Source organism: Solanum pennellii, chromosome 3 (genome assembly GCF_001406875.1).
Source record: "Solanum pennellii chromosome 3, SPENNV200".
NCBI lineage: Eukaryota > Viridiplantae > Streptophyta > Magnoliopsida > Solanales > Solanaceae > Solanum > Solanum pennellii.
Window position 1 is genome coordinate 69,147,191 of NC_028639.1, and position 21,601 is coordinate 69,168,791.

The 21,601-nt window shown below is 33.5% G+C and overlaps 4 protein-coding genes and 1 pseudogene across 7 annotated transcripts; 3 read left to right on the forward strand and 2 right to left on the reverse strand.

Annotated features, from left to right (window-relative positions):
* Positions 1-752: 752 nt before the first annotated feature.
* Positions 753-2,720, forward strand: LOC107013729 (annotated as a pseudogene).
* Positions 2,721-3,279: 559 nt separating this feature from the next.
* On the forward strand, positions 3,280-5,369 carry LOC107012909 (COBRA-like protein 4). Its single transcript, XM_015212885.2, has 6 exons — positions 3,280-3,547; positions 3,632-3,711; positions 3,783-4,239; positions 4,319-4,466; positions 4,543-4,820; positions 4,897-5,369. Exons 1-6 carry the CDS (start codon positions 3,427-3,429, stop codon positions 5,178-5,180), a joined length of 1,368 nt encoding a protein of 455 aa, XP_015068371.1. The 5' UTR covers positions 3,280-3,426; the 3' UTR covers positions 5,181-5,369.
* Positions 5,370-5,590: 221 nt separating this feature from the next.
* On the reverse strand, positions 5,591-8,383 carry LOC107012908 (COBRA-like protein 1). The gene is made up of 6 exons (XM_015212884.2): positions 8,142-8,383; positions 7,404-7,483; positions 6,732-7,188; positions 6,426-6,585; positions 6,043-6,320; positions 5,591-5,963 (listed from the first exon to the last, which is right to left on the reverse strand). Exons 1-6 carry the CDS (start codon positions 8,245-8,247, stop codon positions 5,668-5,670), a joined length of 1,377 nt encoding a protein of 458 aa, XP_015068370.1. The 5' UTR covers positions 8,248-8,383; the 3' UTR covers positions 5,591-5,667.
* Positions 8,384-12,784: 4,401 nt separating this feature from the next.
* On the reverse strand, positions 12,785-15,229 carry LOC107015356 (pentatricopeptide repeat-containing protein PNM1, mitochondrial). Its single transcript, XM_015215605.2, has 2 exons — positions 13,567-15,229; positions 12,785-13,048 (listed from the first exon to the last, which is right to left on the reverse strand). The coding sequence occupies exon 1, from the start codon at positions 15,171-15,173 to the stop codon at positions 13,608-13,610; it is 1,566 nt and encodes a 521-aa protein (XP_015071091.1). The 5' UTR covers positions 15,174-15,229; the 3' UTR covers positions 12,785-13,048; positions 13,567-13,607.
* An 838-nt stretch (positions 15,230-16,067) lies between these two features.
* Positions 16,068-21,601, forward strand: LOC107014924 (psbP-like protein 1, chloroplastic). 4 transcript variants are annotated; one of them, XM_015215048.2, is made up of 9 exons: positions 16,068-16,203; positions 16,433-16,509; positions 16,591-16,702; positions 17,437-17,520; positions 17,696-17,778; positions 18,079-18,201; positions 18,363-18,434; positions 20,386-20,482; positions 21,302-21,601. In XM_015215048.2, the coding sequence occupies exons 2-9, from the start codon at positions 16,444-16,446 to the stop codon at positions 21,403-21,405; spliced, it is 741 nt and encodes a 246-aa protein (XP_015070534.1). In that variant the 5' UTR covers positions 16,068-16,203; positions 16,433-16,443; the 3' UTR covers positions 21,406-21,601. The 4 variants fall into 4 exon arrangements, with proteins under 4 accessions (XP_015070534.1, XP_015070531.1, XP_015070533.1 ...); XM_015215045.2 differs by having other exon boundaries at positions 16,068-16,198; positions 16,422-16,509; XM_015215047.2 differs by having other exon boundaries at positions 16,068-16,198.

Here is a 21,601-nt window from a genome sequence, read left to right on the forward strand (position 1 = left end):
TCATCAAAACTAAGACAACATATATCATGACATAATTTACAGATCGGAAAATTAGTGAAGCACACAATGGTATTTATAGCCAAGATATATAAAAACTCAAAAGTCAAGTTAAAAAAAGATCATTAAAATATCATTAAATCTCTTTATTAAAGAAGTGAAAGGACACTTTATATTTTATTCTTTAAAAATGGTTAGATTTTCAAAACTATTAAAATCCAAATTCGTAATTATTCTTTAAAGTTAAAACGTATGACTATAAGTATTCAACATATGTACTAATACACATAAAAGAATATAAAGAACCAATTTTGAAATTGTTAAAACATTTATTGTATTGTAGTCAATATGATACTTAGCATTTATATAAACATATATTTACATTTTTTTTACACAAATTATTAAAGAAGTATTTTCTTTATTTAAAGATAAAAATGTTTAATTAATTATATAGATGAATTTAATTAAATATTTTATAGCCTTTTCATTTAGTGTAGGGGTAAAATAGTAATTCAACTTTTACTTTGAAGCTTCCCATTTATAATAATATATGATATATATATATATTACTTAATTTTGTTATTAGAGCGGTGTAAAGTCTTTTCCAAAAAACTAAATAGAAACGGAGGGACTACTTGGCAAGTCAAAGTCAACTCTTTAATAGTTGTTTGACAATTGCATGCAGAGTATTTCTCTAGGAAGCTGCCTCAATGACTTTTTTATTCCATACTTCTGCATTTTCTACTTTCTATTTTTTTTTTGTTATTATTTATTATTAGTAGTATTTTTTAAATCGATACAATGACATAGATATGAGCAATTGCATCTCAAACTAGGGTAAATATATTGATGTAACGACGAGATATTCTGTTGTGAAGACCGATAGATATTATCGAGAAGCTTAACATAATTTCTATTACTCTATCCAACATGTCCTTGAACTCATATACCATAGTGTTTCTGTTTTTTGTGCTATGTTCTCGTTCAGGTAATTCATTATATTGTTGAAATGGAGATGTTTAGACCTTCTATTGCATTCATATTTTTAAAAATTGATATTTTTTTTTTAAATCGAATTGCAGCTGCGTATGACGCATTGGATCCAAATGGAAATATAACAATCAAATGGGATGTGCTGTCTTGGACCCCTGATGGTTATGTGGTAAGTATAACTTGAACTATTATTACTAGTTTGAGATTTTTAGTTCATGAATTTTTCGAATTTCAGGCAGTAGTGACAATGAACAATTTCCAAATGTATCGTCCAATAACGAGCCCTGGATGGACTTTAGGATGGACATGGGCAAAGAATGAGGTGATTTGGGCCATGATGGGAGCACAAGCTACAGATCAAGGGGATTGTTCAAAGTTCAGAGGCAACATTCCTCACAGCTGTGAGAAAAAGCCTGCAATTGTTGACTTGCTGCCAAATACCCCTTATAACCAGCAAATTGCTAACTGCTGTAAAGGCGGCGTTTTAGCATCGATGGGAAAAGACTCTTCTGCTGCTCTTTCTGCATTTCAGATAGCCGTAGGCGCTGCTGGGACTACAAACAGGACAGTGAAACTTCCTAAAAATTTCACTTTTGTTGCTCCAGGTGGTGGCTATACTTGTGGTCCTGCTAAAATCATCCGTCCCACTCGTTTCATAACACCTGACGGTCGAAGAATAACACAGGCTATGAGTAAGTCTTTTAAACCATACATTGAAAGTAAATACTGTTTTCATAAGCCTGAAATCTTTCTGCTTAATATGCAGTGACATGGAGAGTGGTTTGCACTTACTCTCACTTCATAGCATCCCCGAAACCGACATGTTGTGTCTCCTTGTCTTCTTTTCACAACGCAAGTATCACCCCTTGTCCTTCGTGTTCTTGTGGCTGCCGTAACAGTAGCAACTGTGTCATGTAAGATTATAGCTATAAAACCTTTGAACAATTCTCCTTAACAGATCATAACTGAGAAGTGTAATTGCAGGAAGGGAGTAAATAAGCCAGTGCTGCAATGCACAAAACACATGTGCCCTGTCAATGTGCATTGGCATGTTAAATCAAACTACAACAAGTATTGGAATGTGAAGATGACCATCACAAACTTCAACTATCGATTCAACTATACACAGTGGACACTCGTCGTTCAACATCCAAACCTCAACAAAGCAACTAAAGTTTCCAGCTTTGTATACAAGCCTCTCATGCCCAATTTATCAACCAGTAAGCTCCAAGTCCCTTTATTTGATTCATTAACAGAACAGACATATACTTGATCATTTCACCGTTCACCAGGCTGATGATATTTTAATAATGCAGATGATACAGCCTTGTTTTATGGGAGAAAGTCATATAATGATGTCCTGATGCAAGCTGGACCAAAAGGAAATGTCCACTCAGATTTAACACTTGAGAAGGATAGAAAAACACTTGCACTGAAGAAAGGTTGGGCTTTCCCTCGAAGGGTCTACTTCAACGGCAATCCTTGTGTGATGCCATCTCCTGAATCTTACCCATATCTTCCAAATTCTGCCGGCGCCAAATAAAGAGCATTGTCCAACTCTGGTTGTTCTGTTTCTCTTGGTTTTCCTAGCTGATGGTTGTAACTAGTGATAAGTATTCACTATTCAAGAACAAAAACTATTACAATGCACTTGACTATATCTAAAACTAGTCAAGTCTTTTATGAAAAATAAGGTTCTTATCCAGAGCACACTCCAATTTTCTTATAGATATTCAATGAGTGCTATAAAACGTTGATCAACCTGCTCTGACTTCAACTCGATAAACTAGTCCTGAATTGGTTCTGTTAGAGCAAATTAGTTTAAAGAAGCACAACTCTGAAGATGGTGAGTCGGTGTCATTCAAATTGTTAGCACATCCTTTGTTCACTTATTTAACAATGTTAAAAGCTCACTTGAAACACAACTACCCTGCTATTAACAATGTAGTACAAGAAATGATCTCTAAAAGATAAAATTAAGTTAAAATGGAAGACACTGTTATCATAATCATATACCCATCAAATTAGGTTTTTTTTCACTGTTTGAGCTTGTAGGTTTGAAATTTTTGCTATATATAATCAAGAACAATTATGACTTAAAATGTACTGCAAAGGGACAGTTTTGCCTACAGTGAACTCACTAATCAGAACTGATAATACATCCCACCTAGGAAAAGACTGCTTAGCTATTGTGTTTAAATGTCCCATTTCACTTCCCCTTTCTCAACTTGATGGCCCTTTGAAAGGTACCAAAATAGGTGAGAGAGAATTATAGAGTGGAAGTGAAAAAATGATATTATGGCATAAAGCACCCAACAACCATTAGGTGTGGCATCATCATGATCAGCTAAAATTCCCTCTCTTTTAATACTCCTAAGTTCATTCTTTTGGGAGAAACCATAAGATCCTTAAACATCAAGATATACTATTCTAAGGATGTTTCACAAAAAATTATCTTTTAAGAGAAAAGATTACTCTCAGCATTGCCAACTCTTATTTCCTCTAGCAAAGTTAACTTTTTTCGCAGTCGTCTTGTCTTCTGTTTTGCCTCATGCAGGTAAAGTACATGCTTATAGATAAGAACTTTTATCTTTTTGTGTTCCCATTATATATTATTTTGCTCTTCCTTTTGGACCTTCAGATGCATTTGATCCATTGGATCCATTTGGTAACATAACAATAAAATGGGATGTCATGTCTTGGACACCAGATGGCTATGTGGTAAGTATCTTCATAATACTGATTGGGGCAAATGATTATATGAGTAGTAACAACCTGAAATATTTATCCAGGCTGTTGTAACGATGAATAATTTTCAAATGTATCGGCATATTATGAGCCCTGGATGGACTTTAGGATGGAATTGGCCAAAGAAAGAAGTGATATGGTCCATTGTGGGAGCACAAACAACAGAGCAAGGTGATTGCTCTAAGTTTAAAGGAAATGTACCACATTGCTGCAAGAGGGATCCTGTACTTGTGGACTTGCTTCCTGGAGTTCCTTACAACCAACAGTTCAGCAACTGCTGTAAAGGTGGTGTTCTCGCGTCTTGGGGTGAAGATCCTTCTGAGTCGGTATCTTCCTTTCAGATTAGTGTTGGACTTGCTGGAACATCAAACAAGACAGTAAAACTACCCAAGAATTTCACTCTGCTTGGTCCAGGACCAGGCTACACTTGTGGCCCTGCAAAGATAGTTCCATCCACAGTTTTCCTCACTGCAGATCATAGGCGAAAAACTCAAGCATTGAGTAAGTTAACCTTTTCTGCTTCTGTTTTTTCCTCTGTTCATCGGTATTTTTATCAGGTTGATGTAATATCTACTTGCAGTGACATGGAATGTGACATGCACCTATTCACAGTTTCTGTCATCCAAGTACCCGAGCTGTTGTGTTTCTTTCTCAACTTTCTACAACGACACCATCACTCCTTGCCCGTCTTGTGCTTGTGGTTGCAACCATAAACACAACTGCATCATGTAGGTATCCTTTGCATACGTTGAGACTTTCCATCAACGTTTTCTAATTAGTCTACTGTGCATTTTGATGATGCAGGGGAGACTCCGAAAAACTGAAAAGAAAGGGAATTAACACTCCAAGAAAGAATAATGAACCATTACTGCAATGCACCCATCACATGTGCCCAATACGCGTGCATTGGCATGTAAAGCTCAATTACAAGGATTATTGGCGAGTCAAGATTGCTATCACTAACTTCAATTACAGACAGAACCATACACATTGGACACTTGTGGCACAACATCCCAATCTCAACAATGTCACTCAAGTTTTCAGCTTCGACTACAAGCCTCTCGTGCCCTACCAATCCATTAGTGAGTGCATACTAAAGTGAATTTAATTTCTTTCTCAAGCTTGAACGGAACTTAACAATCATTTGTTTCTACACAGATGACACTGGCATGTTCTATGGTATGAAATTTTACAATGATCTCTTGATGGAAGCTGGACCTTCGGGGAACGTTCAGTCTGAGGTGCTTATGCAAAAGGATAAGAATACATTCACACTGAAGTCAGGATGGGGATTTCCCCGGAGAGTCTACTTTAATGGAGATGAATGCAAACTTCCACCTCCAGATTCATACCCAATTTTACCCAACTCTGCTGAAAAAGGACCATTTTCATTTTCAAACACTGCAATTTGCACTATTTTGATGATTTTCCTCACTTGGTAATGGATAAAACCATTTGATGGCAGCAACACATATTCTACTGGTGCTTCTCATGACATCTACAAGAGTTTGCTTAGGTTGTTATATATTGTATGCATGCAGAGAGAATAGTGAAATGGAAACTTGTTCATTTTATTGTATAACTAGAGATAACATTTTCCTTATAATATACAAGATTTTTGTTTTCATATATATGAAGTTCTCTGAAGAACACTCAATAGAGTACATCAAAATTCTCAGTCTAGTGCACCAACACACCAATACAATGTATATGTCGAACCTCGAGCAATCGAACTGGAACACACCAAGTCAATGGTTACATCTACAAAATCACAAGTAAACCTTCACATTTTGGAACCTCAGGGTGATGTTGCAGAAGTTATGCTTTTATATTTTACTGAAGACATTTAATGTTGATATAAACAAGGTCAGGAAAATTCTCTTCATTGGAAGCAATTAAACTCTTCAATTGTATTTCTTTCTTTTAGCTTTACAAGTTATGTGAATATAGTAGAACAAGAGATGCCAAAAATCCAGCTAAAGAGTGCAGTAGAGTAAGCCTACTGTAGGCACTAGCATTTGGCAGGTATGGATAAGCATCCGGAGGTGGCATAACACAGTTATCGCCATTAAAGTAAACCTTTCGAGGGAAAGCCCATCCCTTTTCAAAGGTAAACTTCGATTTATCTTTCTGAAATATGATCTCTGATTGCACATTTCCAGAAGGTCCAGCCTGCATTAGTTGATCATTGTAATATTGGATTCCCCAAAACATAGCAGTATCATCTGAAGAAGATGAAATCAGTTAGACAGCTAAAATGTATACGAAAGTTGTATTTCGTTGTCAAGGGAAAAGAGTACTCACTAATGGAACCATAGGGGAGCAGTGGCTCATAATTAAAGCTGAATATCTGGGTGAGGTTCTCAAAGTTGGGGTGTTGAACAACAAGATTCCACTGGGAATAGTTCATTTTGTAGTTAAAATTTGTTATCGTAATCTTTACCCTCCAGTAAGCTTTATAATTGGATTTAATATGCCAATGAACTCTGATCGGACACATATGTTTAGTACATCGGACCACAGGACTGTCATCATCTTTTCCGGAACTTAGAAGTGTTGAGGCTAAATAAGGAGAGTCCGGCCTGTCAGAGAACATACAAAAAAATATCAAATGAATATTAAGAACTTCTGGAAACTTAAACAAAAAAGAAAGGGAGAATATGCGATTAAAGATAGTGTCTGCTCACTCTACGCATGTTCCCGGTTGTGTTATGTTATTTTGGCAACCACACGTGCAAGTCGGACAGTTTATAATTGTGTTGTTGTAGAAAGAGGACAGTGAGACACAACAAGTCGGTGTCCTCTGAGCTAAGAACTGTGAATACGTGCAAATAACATTCCATGTCACTGCAAGGAAAAAGATACAATTAATATGATTACACCTTTAACTTTACTAGTATAGACTCAGAAAATTTCATGATCAAAGAGGTATGCATCATTTGCGGATGTGTCATGTCACTAGTGTCTTGAAAAGGTAAACGAACATAACTTACTCAACACTTGAGTGAACCTCCTTCCATCTGGTGTTAGAAACTTGGTTGGTTTCCCCTTCACTGCAGGTCCACATGTATATCCATGTCCCGGTGTTTCGAGAGTGAAGTTTTTTGGCAACCTTACTGTCTTGTTACTTGTTCCTGCTTGACCGACAGTTAACTGGAATGCGCTAACAGCGTTCTCTGGGTCTTGAACCCACGAGCTAATTACTCCGCCTCTGCAGCAATTTGAAATTTGCTGGTTATATGGAGTTCCTGGTAACAAGTCTACAATGGATGGGTCTCTTTTGCAGCAATGAGGGATGTTTCCTTTGTATTTCGAACAATCTCCTTGCTCTGTGGCTTGACCTCCAACTGCACTCCAAATTATTTCTTTTTTTGTCCATGTCCAACCTAGTTGCCATCCCGGTGCTTCAATATGACGATACATTTGGAAGTTATATATTGTTACAATAGCCTGCTTCATCCAAAGGAAAAAACAAAATCCTTTTTTGGTCAAACACAACTGTGATAAACTTCATTACAAACTATGATTGTTATATTAAGTAACAAGTAATATTCCTACCCAAAAAACATAATTGAACTTCCACTTTACACTAATTCAAATAGATAAGGAAATGATGCAAACTGAAAGAACATTTCATTAGTATTAATAAGAGCAAATACACTCACAATATATCCATCTGTAGTCCAAGACTTAATATCCCACTTGACAGTAATATTTCCATTGGGATCAAGTGTATCATAAGCATCTGCAACAATATGCAGCAAACAGTAAACTGCTTAGCTCGAAACAATAAGTACTAGTAGTAGCAATTTAATCTCTCGTATACCAAAATGTGTTCTTCCTAGCGACAAATAAAATTCTTAGTACTCGTCCTTATGACTGAGCCAACAACAATGACTAATCTGAACTAACAACTCATCAGCCTGACCAACAACAATTTAAACACATCGAAATCGAAATCCTAGACAAACTCAGAATAAAATGAAGGATAAACCACAAAAGAGCAAAAAAGGGAGAAAAAAAATAAAGTCTTTTATAAAATGGTCAAAATGTTAGCACATTATAGAGAAACCACACTCAAAAACTCGAAAATCCAAACTATCTTTGACCAAAAATTTAATCAAACCATACCCAAAAAAAAAAAAAAAAAATTCAAGATTATCATAATATAACCCCTTTATGTAATCTTGACTCTGTTTTTTCCAATGGAACAGTTCTATTAACAATGTTACATTTTGAATCAAACCCCAAAATATACATTTCTATGTCCAAATTAAATCAGCTATATCAAAATTGAAAGATAACAACAAAAAAAGATTTCATTTTTAAAAAAGGTAACACTTGAGTAGCTAGATAATAGTAAAAGAGACGACCACAAAAGTGAAAAAAAAAAAAAAACTCACCTGTAGATGTATAGCACATAAGAGAAAACAACAAGGCTATCAAAATTGCATAACTTCCAAATTTTTTGATTGATGATCTTGAGATGGAACAGAGACAAACCTCCATTGATGAGTAAATAAATTTCAAAAAAAAAATGTGTTTTTTTTTTGAAAAACTTGGGAAGGGTGAGGAATAGTACTTTTTTGTGTTGTATTGGGAATGGACATAGAAAAAGAAGAAGGAATTTTAGAATGTGTTGTGACAAAGAAGAGTTTACCTTATTTGTGATGTTTTTCTTACATATAAGACTACTAATGTTTTTCAAATGGGGAAAGGGGAGGGAGGGAGGGGTGAAACAGACTTTATAGAGCCAACTGTCACCAGATGGTCACTGAGCTTCGTTTCGTTTGGTATTTGAATAAGAAATAAGTTATTCATATAGTATTAAGTTTCACATGATGTTATTTGACAATTTCAAAACTCGCATAACTATTCTGGAATAAGTTATGAGAGAGTTTGTGTTATTTTATATCGGATAGAATGTAAATAACTATAAACGAAATAAAATAATACAAAGATTTGCTCTTAGTTAATCTTTATATTATTAATATCTACACGACTTTAGTCAAAAACGAGTTACGTTAGATAAAGGAATAATTAATTTTAGAATTTTAGCTTATCCTTTCTTTAGTTGCTAAAAGAATTACGTGATAACTTATCTCGAGGATAATATATATTATTTTTTATATATTAAAAATGAAAATACCAATTTTAAAATAATTTATTAATTCTTGAATCAAACGAGCCCCAAGTATATATGGTAGTTTCCAAGGCAATTTTCAGCGTTTTCCATTTAGTAAAAGTAATAAATGTCCTACTTATTAAATTTAGCTAGTATCAATTTAAAATCTCATTTTGTTCAATAAAATAGGTGATATAAAGTCAAATCTTAATAAAAATATTAAATAGGTTTAATAAGATAAAGAATGTTTTTTGAGTGCTTCACGCGCATAAAAATACTGAAAATAAAAAATGTTTTTCTTTAGTGCTTCACGCGCATGTCTTGTAATTCATATTAATTACTCACTTCGTTTTAAAAAAAAATAACTCATTTTATATTATAGTTTTTTAAAAAAATAACTTTTTTTTATAATATTTTAATTTTAATTTTTTATCTGGCATCTTTAAGGACACAAAATCAAACGTAATTTTATGGATTTGACATAACTTTAATTTAAGATCATTAGATTCAAAAGCCTTCTTTATACTTTTAAACTTTGTGTCAAATCAAATCATGTCATTCTTTGTGAAACGAGATTAAGAAAAAAAAAATACATGAATGAAATTTATATATTACTCTTTCCATCCCATATTAATGGTTGTTGGACCCTAAATTCTCAAATATTTTCATGGCTATCATTTTTATGTGAAGATTTGAACAAAGTATTATTATGTGTTTGATCATAAATTTTGAGTAAATAATTAACTATTTTTAGAAATATGACCTATACATATAAGTTCTATAAAAATTATGAAAAATACCTCTAGGTTTATATTGTCATATTATGATAAATATGTTCTGTTAATAAATAACCTTATAACATATTTGATGATAATTAACCACAACAAAATAATAATAATAATATGGGCAAAGGCAATACCTCAATCGCAAATTCAAAATTGTCACCGATTCAACATGAATTATAATGCATTAAAAATAATTATTCTTTTTCCGACGCGTTCGATATAAATAACAAAGATGGATAATTATCAGTGAAGTAATTTGGTAGATAAATACTAATTGAAATTAATAAATGATGATTAACTTTATAAAATATAAGAGTTTTGAGGTAACTTTTAAATTTTTTTAAAATTTCCAAATGTTAGAATTTGACCTAAATACTTATTTTTCTTAGTATTCGAAAACTTGGGATATTTGATAAATATATTTGCTAAATAATGACAAATTGTATGACCAAACACCATTTAAGGGAAAATTATTTTTAAAAAATAAAAACTTCTGGAAATGTGACGACTTAAGAGTCAGAGTCTCAGAGAGGGTGAATGGTTGCCCCTATACATGCATATGATTAATGAGTAATTAGCATCCAAAATAGATTTAATTAGGGTTATACACACCCTAAAAATGGATAACTTTTGAAATTTTCTTTCTTCTTCATACTTACTTGCCCTCGTGACTTTTCTGGGCTTAGAAAGGCAAAAACAATTCATTAAAAAAAAGGAAAAATTAGTAAATTAGTCAAAATAAATAACATATTTAGTAAAAATATTCATATTTTATAAATATTAGCAATAATGTCAAAAATGTCATTATTTTAAAAAATTTATGTGTCCCAATTTTCTTCCTATTTTATCTCTCTTTTTCAATTAATTCTATATATCCTTTTTTTTTATAAAAAAAAAAATCATTCTCTCTCATATTTATCTTTTCAAATTGTTAATTCTCTCTCTCATTTAATTTTTTTTCTTTCTCATGGTTATCTTTTCTGATTTTCCTCCAACATTCAAGTTGCAAATATTTTTTTGCCATATATTTTGGTTGTTTTTTTAATCCAAAATTGAATCAACAAGAATCCCTTTCATTAAGGTATCTCTAATCTTTATTCTATTTTCAGATTTCTTTTCTAATTTTATTTTTGTTTAAATCTTAAAAAAATGTTGTATGTATTTTTCAATTTCCTTTATGATTTACTCTCCAATGGCTGAATCCAAGAGGCTTACTAGAGGTATTCATCTTAATCAACCAATTTCTGGTGATTTTTCATCCTTTAATTTATTTATTGCTTAATAAATAGTGTATAATGTATGATCCGCTGCTAAAATGAGGGAAGAAAGAGGGTAAGAACATTTACAAGACTCATTGGTGTGCAAAACCTTCCTCGAATTCAGAACGCAAATGTAGAATCTTTGTCTACTCGTGAGGATCTTGAAAAAGACGGCGAAGATCGGATAGTTGTCGAACAATTTTCTATTAGTTTGTTTTCTATTTATAGTTCTTTTTTAGAATTTGGTATGCTTTCTTAATTTGTATTCAAATCACAATGTATACTATCAATATTTGTATTTATTAAAAATTTCATGTTGCATGGTTTATGAATCTTGTATTTGTCCCTAATTTGTATTCATCCAAATGTATGTCAACTAGTTATGTATTTTATTTATAAGAAGAACAACTTTCTATTAGTTTATTTGTATTCGAATACAAATACAAATAATAGACATATTGGAATGAATACGACTTAGAAAAGGAAACAAGATTTTGAAAAGAAAAATAAATACACAGTGAAAAATATATACGAATACAAATGTATTTCTTAAATAGCTACATTTTATTTGACATACATATTGGAATGAATACAAACTAATAAAGGTATGTCAACTGAATTTGACATTTTTTTCTAATTTGTATTTATTCTAAAGGTATGTCAACTAGCTTATGTGTTTTATTTAAGAATGAGTACACCAAATATTCAATTATTTCTTTTCAATTTTATATTTCATTCACTTTTTCATCATACTAATCTTTTGTATTTTATATATTATTATACAAAATTCTAAATAAAAACTAGAATAAATAGAAATACAAATAAAATACATATTGAAATGAATACATACAGGATTTTTGAAGAAAAAAATAAATATATAGGGAAAAAATATATGAAAATACAAATATATTTCTTAAATGACTATATAGATAAATTCGGCATACCTATTGGAATGAATACAAACTAATAAAAAACTATAATAAATATAAATAGAATATATTGTGGAATGAATACAATTTTAAAAAGGTAAAAATTTTAGAGAAAAAAAAAAACAAAATCTAAATTTTATTTGAAATGTAACCGATGAGAAAATTAAGGATGCTTGCCTTTTTTTTTTGAAATATTCCCCCCTTAATTTTCTCCTTTTTGTTATTAAATAATTATATTCTTTAAATAAAAATAAATAATAAAAAAGATACATAACAAACTAAAATGACATTTTTATTAAATATTGAAATTGTTGCTAATGAGTCCTCTTAAATGCTAAAATATTGACATTTTGAAAAATTTCCCTAAAAAAAAAATATAAATGAACTTTAGAAAAAAAAAAATTTATTTGAGGTCGTCAATTTTGTTTCTTATAAGGATTCTAATCAAATTGAAAATTGTTATGTATCTAGAAATGACTAATGTATATAGCGCTACATCATATAACAATGGTTTGACCTTCCAAAAAATAAAAAAAAAAAATAGTTGCAAAATTAGTATAAGAATTGGCTTCTCAACAAACTCTGTGGTTTGTTATAAATTAATCTACATTTTTTAAAAAAAAGGCACATCTTCTTCTTCCTTCTTTGTAACTTAAAGAGAGACATTTGACACAATTTTTTGTACATTATTCCATATTGGATGGAGGAAACTTTTATCTCCTCGTTTAAACGTTAAAATTATTTGTGATATTGATGTAGTTTGTGAAAATACTTGAAATTTATCTGTATATCAAGAGAATATCGTGTTTGTATATATTCCTTGGAGAATTTATACAATGGGTTTTTAATGTATTGTTTTCTGGCAAGCATAATCACTATACATCTTCACTAACTGATGTATTTCGATTTTGACTCCACATCATACAAGGAAAACCTCAGCCTTATTGATTGACAGGGATATAGAGTAATCTTATATAGCAAGAACACAAGACCTAAGTTTTCAATAGAGTTACCAAATACAGAGAATATTATCCAAATTATCAGTTCCCTCTTCCAAAGTACTTACTGATTTTGTAGATACAACACTTTTCAAGTATCTCAAGACAGAAATAATTCTCAGCCTTTGGTGGAACTCCTGCTTTCGTAATAAGAATCTAATTCAACCCAGCACATTCTCAAATCTTGTCCAAAGATGAGCACCACAAGGGACATCTGGGATTTGAGTTTTGCATCAGAGTAGTAAATTAACGATTCTAATTGACAGCATAGAGAAGTGACTTAATGCGCAACATATGGTCAGCTTTTAGACTAAAGGGCACAGCAGGGGGTGAGGAGTCCAACAATCATTTTGAGCTTCCTGTACTACTGTTCTTGCATCCAACTCAAACAAACCAATACTAAGGCACAGTGAATTCAACACCAAGGACTATAGATTTATCTGTCAAACGAGAACCCATACAACTCAAGTTCATCCAAAGTATATAAGAATGTTACTATAGGAGAGATGATGGCAAGTTTGTTCTGTACGCATCATTACCAAGTAGCAAGAATAGACACATTCAGAATTTATAATTTTAAATCAATTCATGAGATACAAAAATATAAATTCATTCATGAGTTACAAATTTAAAGGTCAAAAAATAAGGTAGAGAGCATTGTTGTAAGCCAAAATTTTATTTCTAGTATGGTCAAGACATATCAAAATGAGGGGGTAAACACTGTCAACATACCATTGGAAAATCTCGCTCAAAATCATCCAATACAGAAGGGATCAAAATGCTCGTCGGGCCATCTTTTTAGGTTTCTTCACATAACTAAGGCGAATTTTCTTTAGTTTTGTCCTCTTTCTAGCCATTTTCTCTGGAAACGTCTCCCTCTTCTTTTCCTTCTTGGCAGGGGCGGATTTCTTCTTTGCATATTTTGGGTGCACCATATAGGCCTTTGGTTCAACTGCCAGATCATTGCTCTCGGCTTCCTTATATAGTGAATTTGCTTTGTCAACCCGATTATGAGCAACCATTTTTCCGATCAACAAGTCGTATGTCTTTAACCCCGGTTTGCAACCATCCTCCTTCATCTTTGCAAAGACACTCATAGCATGATCCAATCTTTCAATCCCACATAATATTTTCAAGAATTCATAATAGGCCTTCTTATCAAGCGCATCCCCAAATCCTGCAGATTTCATCCTATCAATCATTTCATCACCTTCTCCAACTCTAGCAGCCTGGTACAAGCTCCTAATAAGAGTGAGAAACGTTGTTTCATCGGGATTACAACCCCACTCCCCCATCCTATAAAGCAGATTCAAAGCATCCTCTGTTTTCCTAATCTTACATAAGTTAGTAATCAAAACATTAAAGGTTTCGACGTCTCTAGGAACGCCTTTCTCCTCCATTCCTAGCAACACATTTTCCGCCTCAGATTGAAGCCTGAAAGGATCTTTCTTCCTACACAGCTTACAAACACAATCAAGTATTGCATTATAAGCTGAAGCCCCAATTTCGAACCCTCCCCTATACATCTCCCCAGCTAACCGCTGTGCCTCATCAAGTTTCCCATCAATACACCAACCCCTTACCAGCATATCGCATATGTATTCGTCCGGGAAGAATTCGCTAGCCAAACTTTTAACCATTTTCTCAGCATAGCTAGCAAATCCATGCTCACACAACCTAGAAACTACCAACTTCAAAGAATCTAAATCCCTCACTAAACCGTAATCTTTCTCCATATTTTCAAAAAATGCTACTGTCTGAGTGGGTCTTCCAGCCCTTACAAGTCTATCAACCATGGATTCTAACGTCTTCCTTCCCGTTAACCCTATCCCATCAATAAGTACATCCTGGGCAGCTTTAAAATCCTTTCTCCTTCCAAAATAATCCACAAAGTAAGACACAACCTCATCATCAACCTTGAAACTTTCCTTAGACTTAACCCACTTGAAAAACCCTAAAACTGTCCGGCCTGCATCTGGGGAAAGATTGAGTGTGGTAAGGATCAGGGAAGGCGTCAAATTGACATGGGAGAAAGAAAGATCGAGACTTTGTGGAATTGATAGAGATTCTGCATCGAGCTCCTTAACAAGCTCAGATGAAAGAGACTGAGCGGTTGTTTCTTCTTGATCCCTTTCGGGTTGGGATGAAAAGGATCTGAAACTGGTAGAATAGTGCGAAAAAGAAAATGAATCATAGTAGGGAAGTGGTGAAGTGAAAAAATGGGTTTTGGAAAGGGAAATCTGGGAACAAGGAAGGTGGTGCATTTGATTGGTCGCCGACGAAGAAATGCAGCGACGGAGAAGTGTCCGGAGTGTTGATGGGGTGGTGATTCGACGCATTTTTAGTGTGTAGTGAGTGAGAGGAAGAAAGGGCGGCGACGGCAATGGTGGAGTGTTAAACCCTCTCTTACTGCTACAGCGGGTCTGGGCTTTGTCTTTCGGGTTTTGGGCCTTCGGGTAACCTGAAAATTGACGGGTCTTTCACAAATAGGAATTAGTTTTTCCGTAGTTAATATATGTGAATACATTGTATATAAAATTAATTACAGCTAATTTTAGATTTCATGTATCTGAGAATACAAATCTAAGTAAGCGCAAACAAAATATAAATATTCGAAGTTTGAATTTTAATAAGATTTTTATATTAAAATTTTATAAAAAAGTATGAAAAGAAAGTAAATTATTAACAAATTAATGATATTTATATTGTAATTACTCATAAATCTAACAAAACATAGCTCACAAACTTTACGGAAGATATAAAATGCACTAGCAAATCTAGTGCGTTTTCCATGGGCGAAACTACTCACCAGACCAACTAGTCAATCCTTAAGGGTCAAAAGCGAAGGCAATTCATAATCTGTTACCACTCTTTCATTTCCTCTTTATTGTCGGTATAAATTTTGATTATTACTAATTAAATATTATTAGAACAGTAAATTTTAATTTGTTGCAATGAATATTTTCTTATATAATAATTATGCTTTGTAGCACGTAGATTTTCAATCTAACAAATTTCTCGTTGCAGTTGTTATCGTTAAATTTATTCGTGGTATGCTTATATTTTCATTATTCAACATTATTAACTTGCATGTTTATTTTCGATTATTTATATTCAAAAGTAAACTCTAGTATTACCCCATAAGTAAATATATATAAAGATAATAATATGATTTTACTCTATTTAAATTTGAAATAACCTATAGGGTATTTAAGTCATTTCCCCTATATAATATAATGGGTGGAGGTGGGTGGATAATTGAGATTTGAGAGGGAGATATTGGATGATGTGAAGATTGCATAAACTGAAACCAACTCTGTCTTCTTCTCCCGGCAACCGACGCCTCTTCACCGGTAGCGACATTGTACGGTAACTGTATCAACTACTCATGCTTTTCTCCATATTTTACTTACTTATCGTCGTTAAAGGCACGTAGAACGTACGGATACTAGAGTCACTGATTCTGTTGATTATTTGTTCTCTGAGAATTCAATCGGAAAAACCTAATTGAGCTGTTTACTGAACTCATTTAACTTGATTGGCTAAACAATGTGTATACTTGTTTTCATGATTTCACAATTTCACAGTTTTTGGTTAGGATTTTGAGAGATGGTGTTAGTTCAAAATTATATCACTCCGTGTAAGGCGTACTTGCCAAATGCATCTTCATCTCAGGTATCGTTTCGGATTCTTCTTTCATCTTGCTTAGCATTGATAATGTATCCCAATTTTAAAAGTTCATTTTCACTTATAAAGGTGGATGTGATGCATCAACTGGGGTGGTTTAGGAGTGGTCACAACCGTAGGGCTCCTGGATGTGTTATCAGGTCAGAGAATGTGACTGAAACTTCCACTTCCTCTTGCCAAGGTTAGATTACTTTTGAATTTGTAACAGAGTCTGATCGAGCTGTCAAATTAGTTATATCTAAGAAGGCCTTGACTAAAGAAATGAAATGTGACTGAGCATAAAACTTTAAAGTTCAATGACTTTACTCAGACAATGTCTTCATTTATCTCTAGTTTTATGATTACAATCATAGGTAAAGTGAAGGAAGAGTACACAGTTCCATAGTTCCTGTAGAATTCTGTGAGGGATCCCATTTAACGTAGTGAAAAGTATTATACTGAAAAAAGCAGGGATGTTTAGTTCAATATTGTAATCTCCTCTAGTTTTTATATGGTTATGTTATTTCGGTTCGCTTTACCTGCTATTTTGATGAGCATAAATGGGATCACCTTCCAGGTAGAGGAATAATGTTTTAATGATGAAGAAAAATGAGCTCAAAATTGCTGTCTTATAAAGGAATTTGAAGTAAACTTTATTCTATTTTGAAGGAAAAAAAATAAGTAATAATGCATGAATGGTTGATAGTAACACCTTTGCATACATGAACTGCAATGTTGTTTGTTGGATGACCGTTTCAGTTCTTTTATCTTGAATTAAATGTCATCCCAGATTCCTGATATGCTCATTATAGGCTCTTGTTTTGATTATAAGATGTGGGAATAGTCCTGGCAGTTTATAATTTTGTCCCATGTTGATTGACATTTTGGCACCAAAGCAGGACCAGTCACTATTTTCCTCTATCCGTTTCCTTACAGATAGACTTGGGAGGCGTCAATTTCTTGCCGTGGGACCAACAATTGTCCCGTTGCTGCTGATGACTTCTCAGATACCAACATCATGTAAAAGTCTTTATGCAGTATCTTACCCTGTTAATTCCCTACATTCTTGTTTTAATGTTTGACGAAATGAAGTTGTGATGCATTTCTCACAGTCACAGTTCCATTCATGTATCTTGTTGATTCTTTAAATTTTAATGACTGGTATCCTAAGAGTAGACCCTTTGATATGGCTCAGTTGCTGCAGAAAATAAGAAGGGATTTCTGCCTGTCACGGACAAGAAGGATGGATACTCTTTCCTCTATCCTTTTGGGTGGCAGGTCATTCTTCACTTAATGACTATAATGTTCTCTGTTGGTTTTCATTTACGTCTGTCTTTTGTTCTAATGTCATAGTTGTGTAAATAATTTGCTTGGGAAACAGGAGTATGGAGCTGCATTTGTGGGTTTAGCAATTTCAGATTTTCACTTCATAAAATAAATTTAGTCACCTTTTATAAAATTTAACTAATTTTTTTTAGCTAATTTCTGAATCACTTTACCCTCTTATAAATTAAACCTGTCTTATCCATTGATACTTTTCTTTAGCTGTTTCTTTATTCATTTTCTACCCTTGCCCAGGAAGTTGTTGTTGAAGGTGAAGATAAAGTTTTCAAAGATGTTATTGAACCACTAGAAAGTGCTAGTGTAAATTTGGTACCGAGCAGTAAAGAGGACATACGGGATTTTGGTTCGCCACAACAGGTTTGTTAAAATGCTAGATCATTTATCCTAGACATTTACATGAAAAGGCTTCATGTAACTGTTTGGATTATTTTGCCCAATGGAAACTTAGATTTTCAGGTGGATTTCTTGATTGTGGGCACTCATGAATGTGTCCTAACCACAAACTATGCATATTGCAGGTTGCTGAAACTTTAATAAAAAAGTTTTTAGCATCGCCTTCTCAGAAAACAAAACTAATTGAATCATCAGAGGTGTGTATTTTGATATTTCTTCCATTACTGAAAATCTGTAACTGATCCTTGACTGCTTGTCATGCTGAACTATCATTGGTGTTACTGTTGAATAAACATTTCAGAGCCTTAGAATCTTTGAATTAACTCACTTATATATCTTCTTTCTGGATCGAATCATTTGGTCAACATATTTTGATGTTTTATGCCCTTAAAAAAATCCATTCGAACTTGCAAGAAATAAAGCTCATGTATTGTGTAGCTACGTTGATGCAACAACAACCAAATCTAGTCTGAAGCTTGTTTAAGAAATGCTAGTTAATAGTAATAAATCAGATAAGGGTACATACAGATGTTCTATATCTGTGCAAACGAAACACTCTACTACCTACTAATCGTCTAACACTATCTTCCACATTGATGCTTTTCAATCTAAGATCATGTCCTCAATTAGTTGCAGATGTGTCATGTCTTGTACGATCACCTCTCCCCTGTGCTTCCTCAGTCTACCTCTACCTCTCCTCAGACCTATCGTCGCCAACTTCTCAATCTCGTTTCCCACATCTTGTCCACCACGACAGCTACTCCCACATTGCCATGTATATCTTCATTCCTGAACTTATCACTTCTAGTATGCCCGCACATCTATCCAAACATTCTTATTTCTTCTACCTTCAACTTCTGAACAAGCAAATTCTAGATTGGCCAACACCCCACCCCTAACAACATAATCGGTCTAATTCTGTGTAGCAGTTAGTCCTGAAATTTTCTAGTTTTAGTTTGGTAAACCTTTTCAGAAGTTCTGAACTTTGCTTTTGAAAAACATATATTTATCTCCATCTTTTTACAGTTCATGTTGTGAAATATATGAGTTTGTGCACTACTTTGACTGCTGACCTGTGTTCCAATATTCTCATAGCTCTCTAGTGGCACTCAGGTCTATTTAGAGAGCATGAGTATAGGAGAAATTTGGTTTACAAAAAAGCGGCCTCTCTTAAAATCTCTACCAAGGAATGATTCCTATTTGTTTTTGGATTAGTACCAAGAAATGACAAATAAGTTTAGCAGTCATGAGTCTGTTGTCCTCCTAATTAGTTTTAAATGCCAACCACTTCACAATTCTTGGAAAATATTTAAAGCCATCTTGCTTTGGATAAAATTACTAGACTAAAAAAGACTAGTTACTATATGAGGTATTGAATTATATCTACTAAGGATCAGCTATTGACAATTTGTATCATGTAAGATAAACGATGATGAATATTTATGATTCAATTTCTAGATGTTCTTGGATTGAGGTCATAAATTGCTTAGATTAGTTTCACTGGAGCAAAGTTAAGCTACTTCTGCCACTGCTGTCATCGTTAGAAATGGCATTTTAGCTATTTCATACTTGAATACAAGGAAATATGACAAGTAATCCCACCCAGTTCGTCTCCCTTTTGCAGTCTTTCCGGAAGGTAATAAGATTTTTTTAAAAAAAGAAATGATAAAAACTTCTACCTACACAACTCCCAAGAAATGAAGGAGAGAGAGACTAACTTACAGTCATGAGGTGAGAGTCATAATATAATTTGATTGTCTAGCTCGTCTTTTCACCTTTGTACTAATGAAAGGAATAAAGTTTTAGCCTATCAAGGAAAGGCAGTTAATCTGATGCACATGGAATTTTGATATTGCCAGTAAACAGCTTCATAGCTTGACTTTTCTACGTGCTTTACTTCAACCGTGTGTAGATTCTTCATAAGAAAGCATATTCCTGGTGCGCTCTACTGACTAAGGAAATCATGGCTTTTTTAGTAAAATGAGAACTGGGATAAGATTCATCCCGTAATTTGCACAACTCTGCGAGCTATTATTTTCCTTATATGCTTACTACTTTTTATCATGTTTGTATTATCTAATATCAGCTTTTACATAACCATTGGATGTATCTAATTTATTTCGGGATCATTGTCTGATCATTTTGTAGCGCGTCGTTGATGGAAAAACCTATTACACGTTCGAGTTTGTTGCACAAGCCCCAAATTATACTCGGCATGCCCTCACTGTAGTCTGCATTGGCAATGGTATGAATTGTATCTTAGGTTTTAATTGATGATGTGCATGCTATGGAGAATGTTCTACTTTGCTGGCTTGGTTCTGGAATAGAACTTGGTTACCTGCAAGTTCTTAAATTATTGTAGTTAAGCACTAACTATTTAAAAGATGCAGCAATTTAAATCTCGAGGACATTCCTTTGAACCTGAAAAATGACATGCAGTAATTTTTCCCTAACCTGCGGAGTCATCAACTTAGCAAGAACCGATTCAGTCTCCTATATCCCCATATAGGATAATATGATAACGTATATAGATAGATTTATCTACATGGACAATAAGGTTTATTAGTTTACTTCTACCTCAAAACTTATGAGTCATGCAAGTAATCTGCTATCAGTGACTGTCTTTGTTGTCAGCATGCTAGTAGATTAGGCCTTCTTCCAATAATTCACTTCTTTCTTAGTTATTGGAAGAGGGGGTTCAAACCCCTTAAAACTAACACGTTGATGCATTCAATAGTTTGTATTATATAAGCAGTACAACTACTTCTATCAACTGCTATATTTGTTCATTTTATCTGCCAACCCTGAGTGCATTGTATCTATAATTTGAATCTTTCATATGAAATGTCTTGAACTGACGAGAAACTTCCCATTGTTTAATTTGAACATAAGGCTAATGCCGGTCAGCCCAAGACTTCCCTGGTTTCATTTTATGTCTATCCTAATCCCCTCCTGTTATTTTTACAACTCCTTGCGTCTAAAATCACTGTCTTTCAGAACTGCTTTTACGTGGACTTGAATATGCATAAACTTCCTAATATTTGAATGGTGAATCGTAATGCAGGAAAGTTCTATACATTGACAACTGGTGCAAATGAGAGGAGATGGGGGAAGATGAAGGATAGACTACAGACTGTGGTTGATTCCTTCCAAATTTTCAATGTTTAGTATTAACTTCAGTAACACTTGCTTTTTTGTTGTTAAACTCCCAGTTTTCATCTTTAAATAACTGCGATCAGAGGTTGTATAATTAATGTAGATATGAGTGTCGTGCCTATTCTCACCCATTGCTTGTCAAAATAACATCACTGATTTTATGGCCGCAGCCTTTATAGAATAATATCCCTGTCTTTTCTTTTCTTTT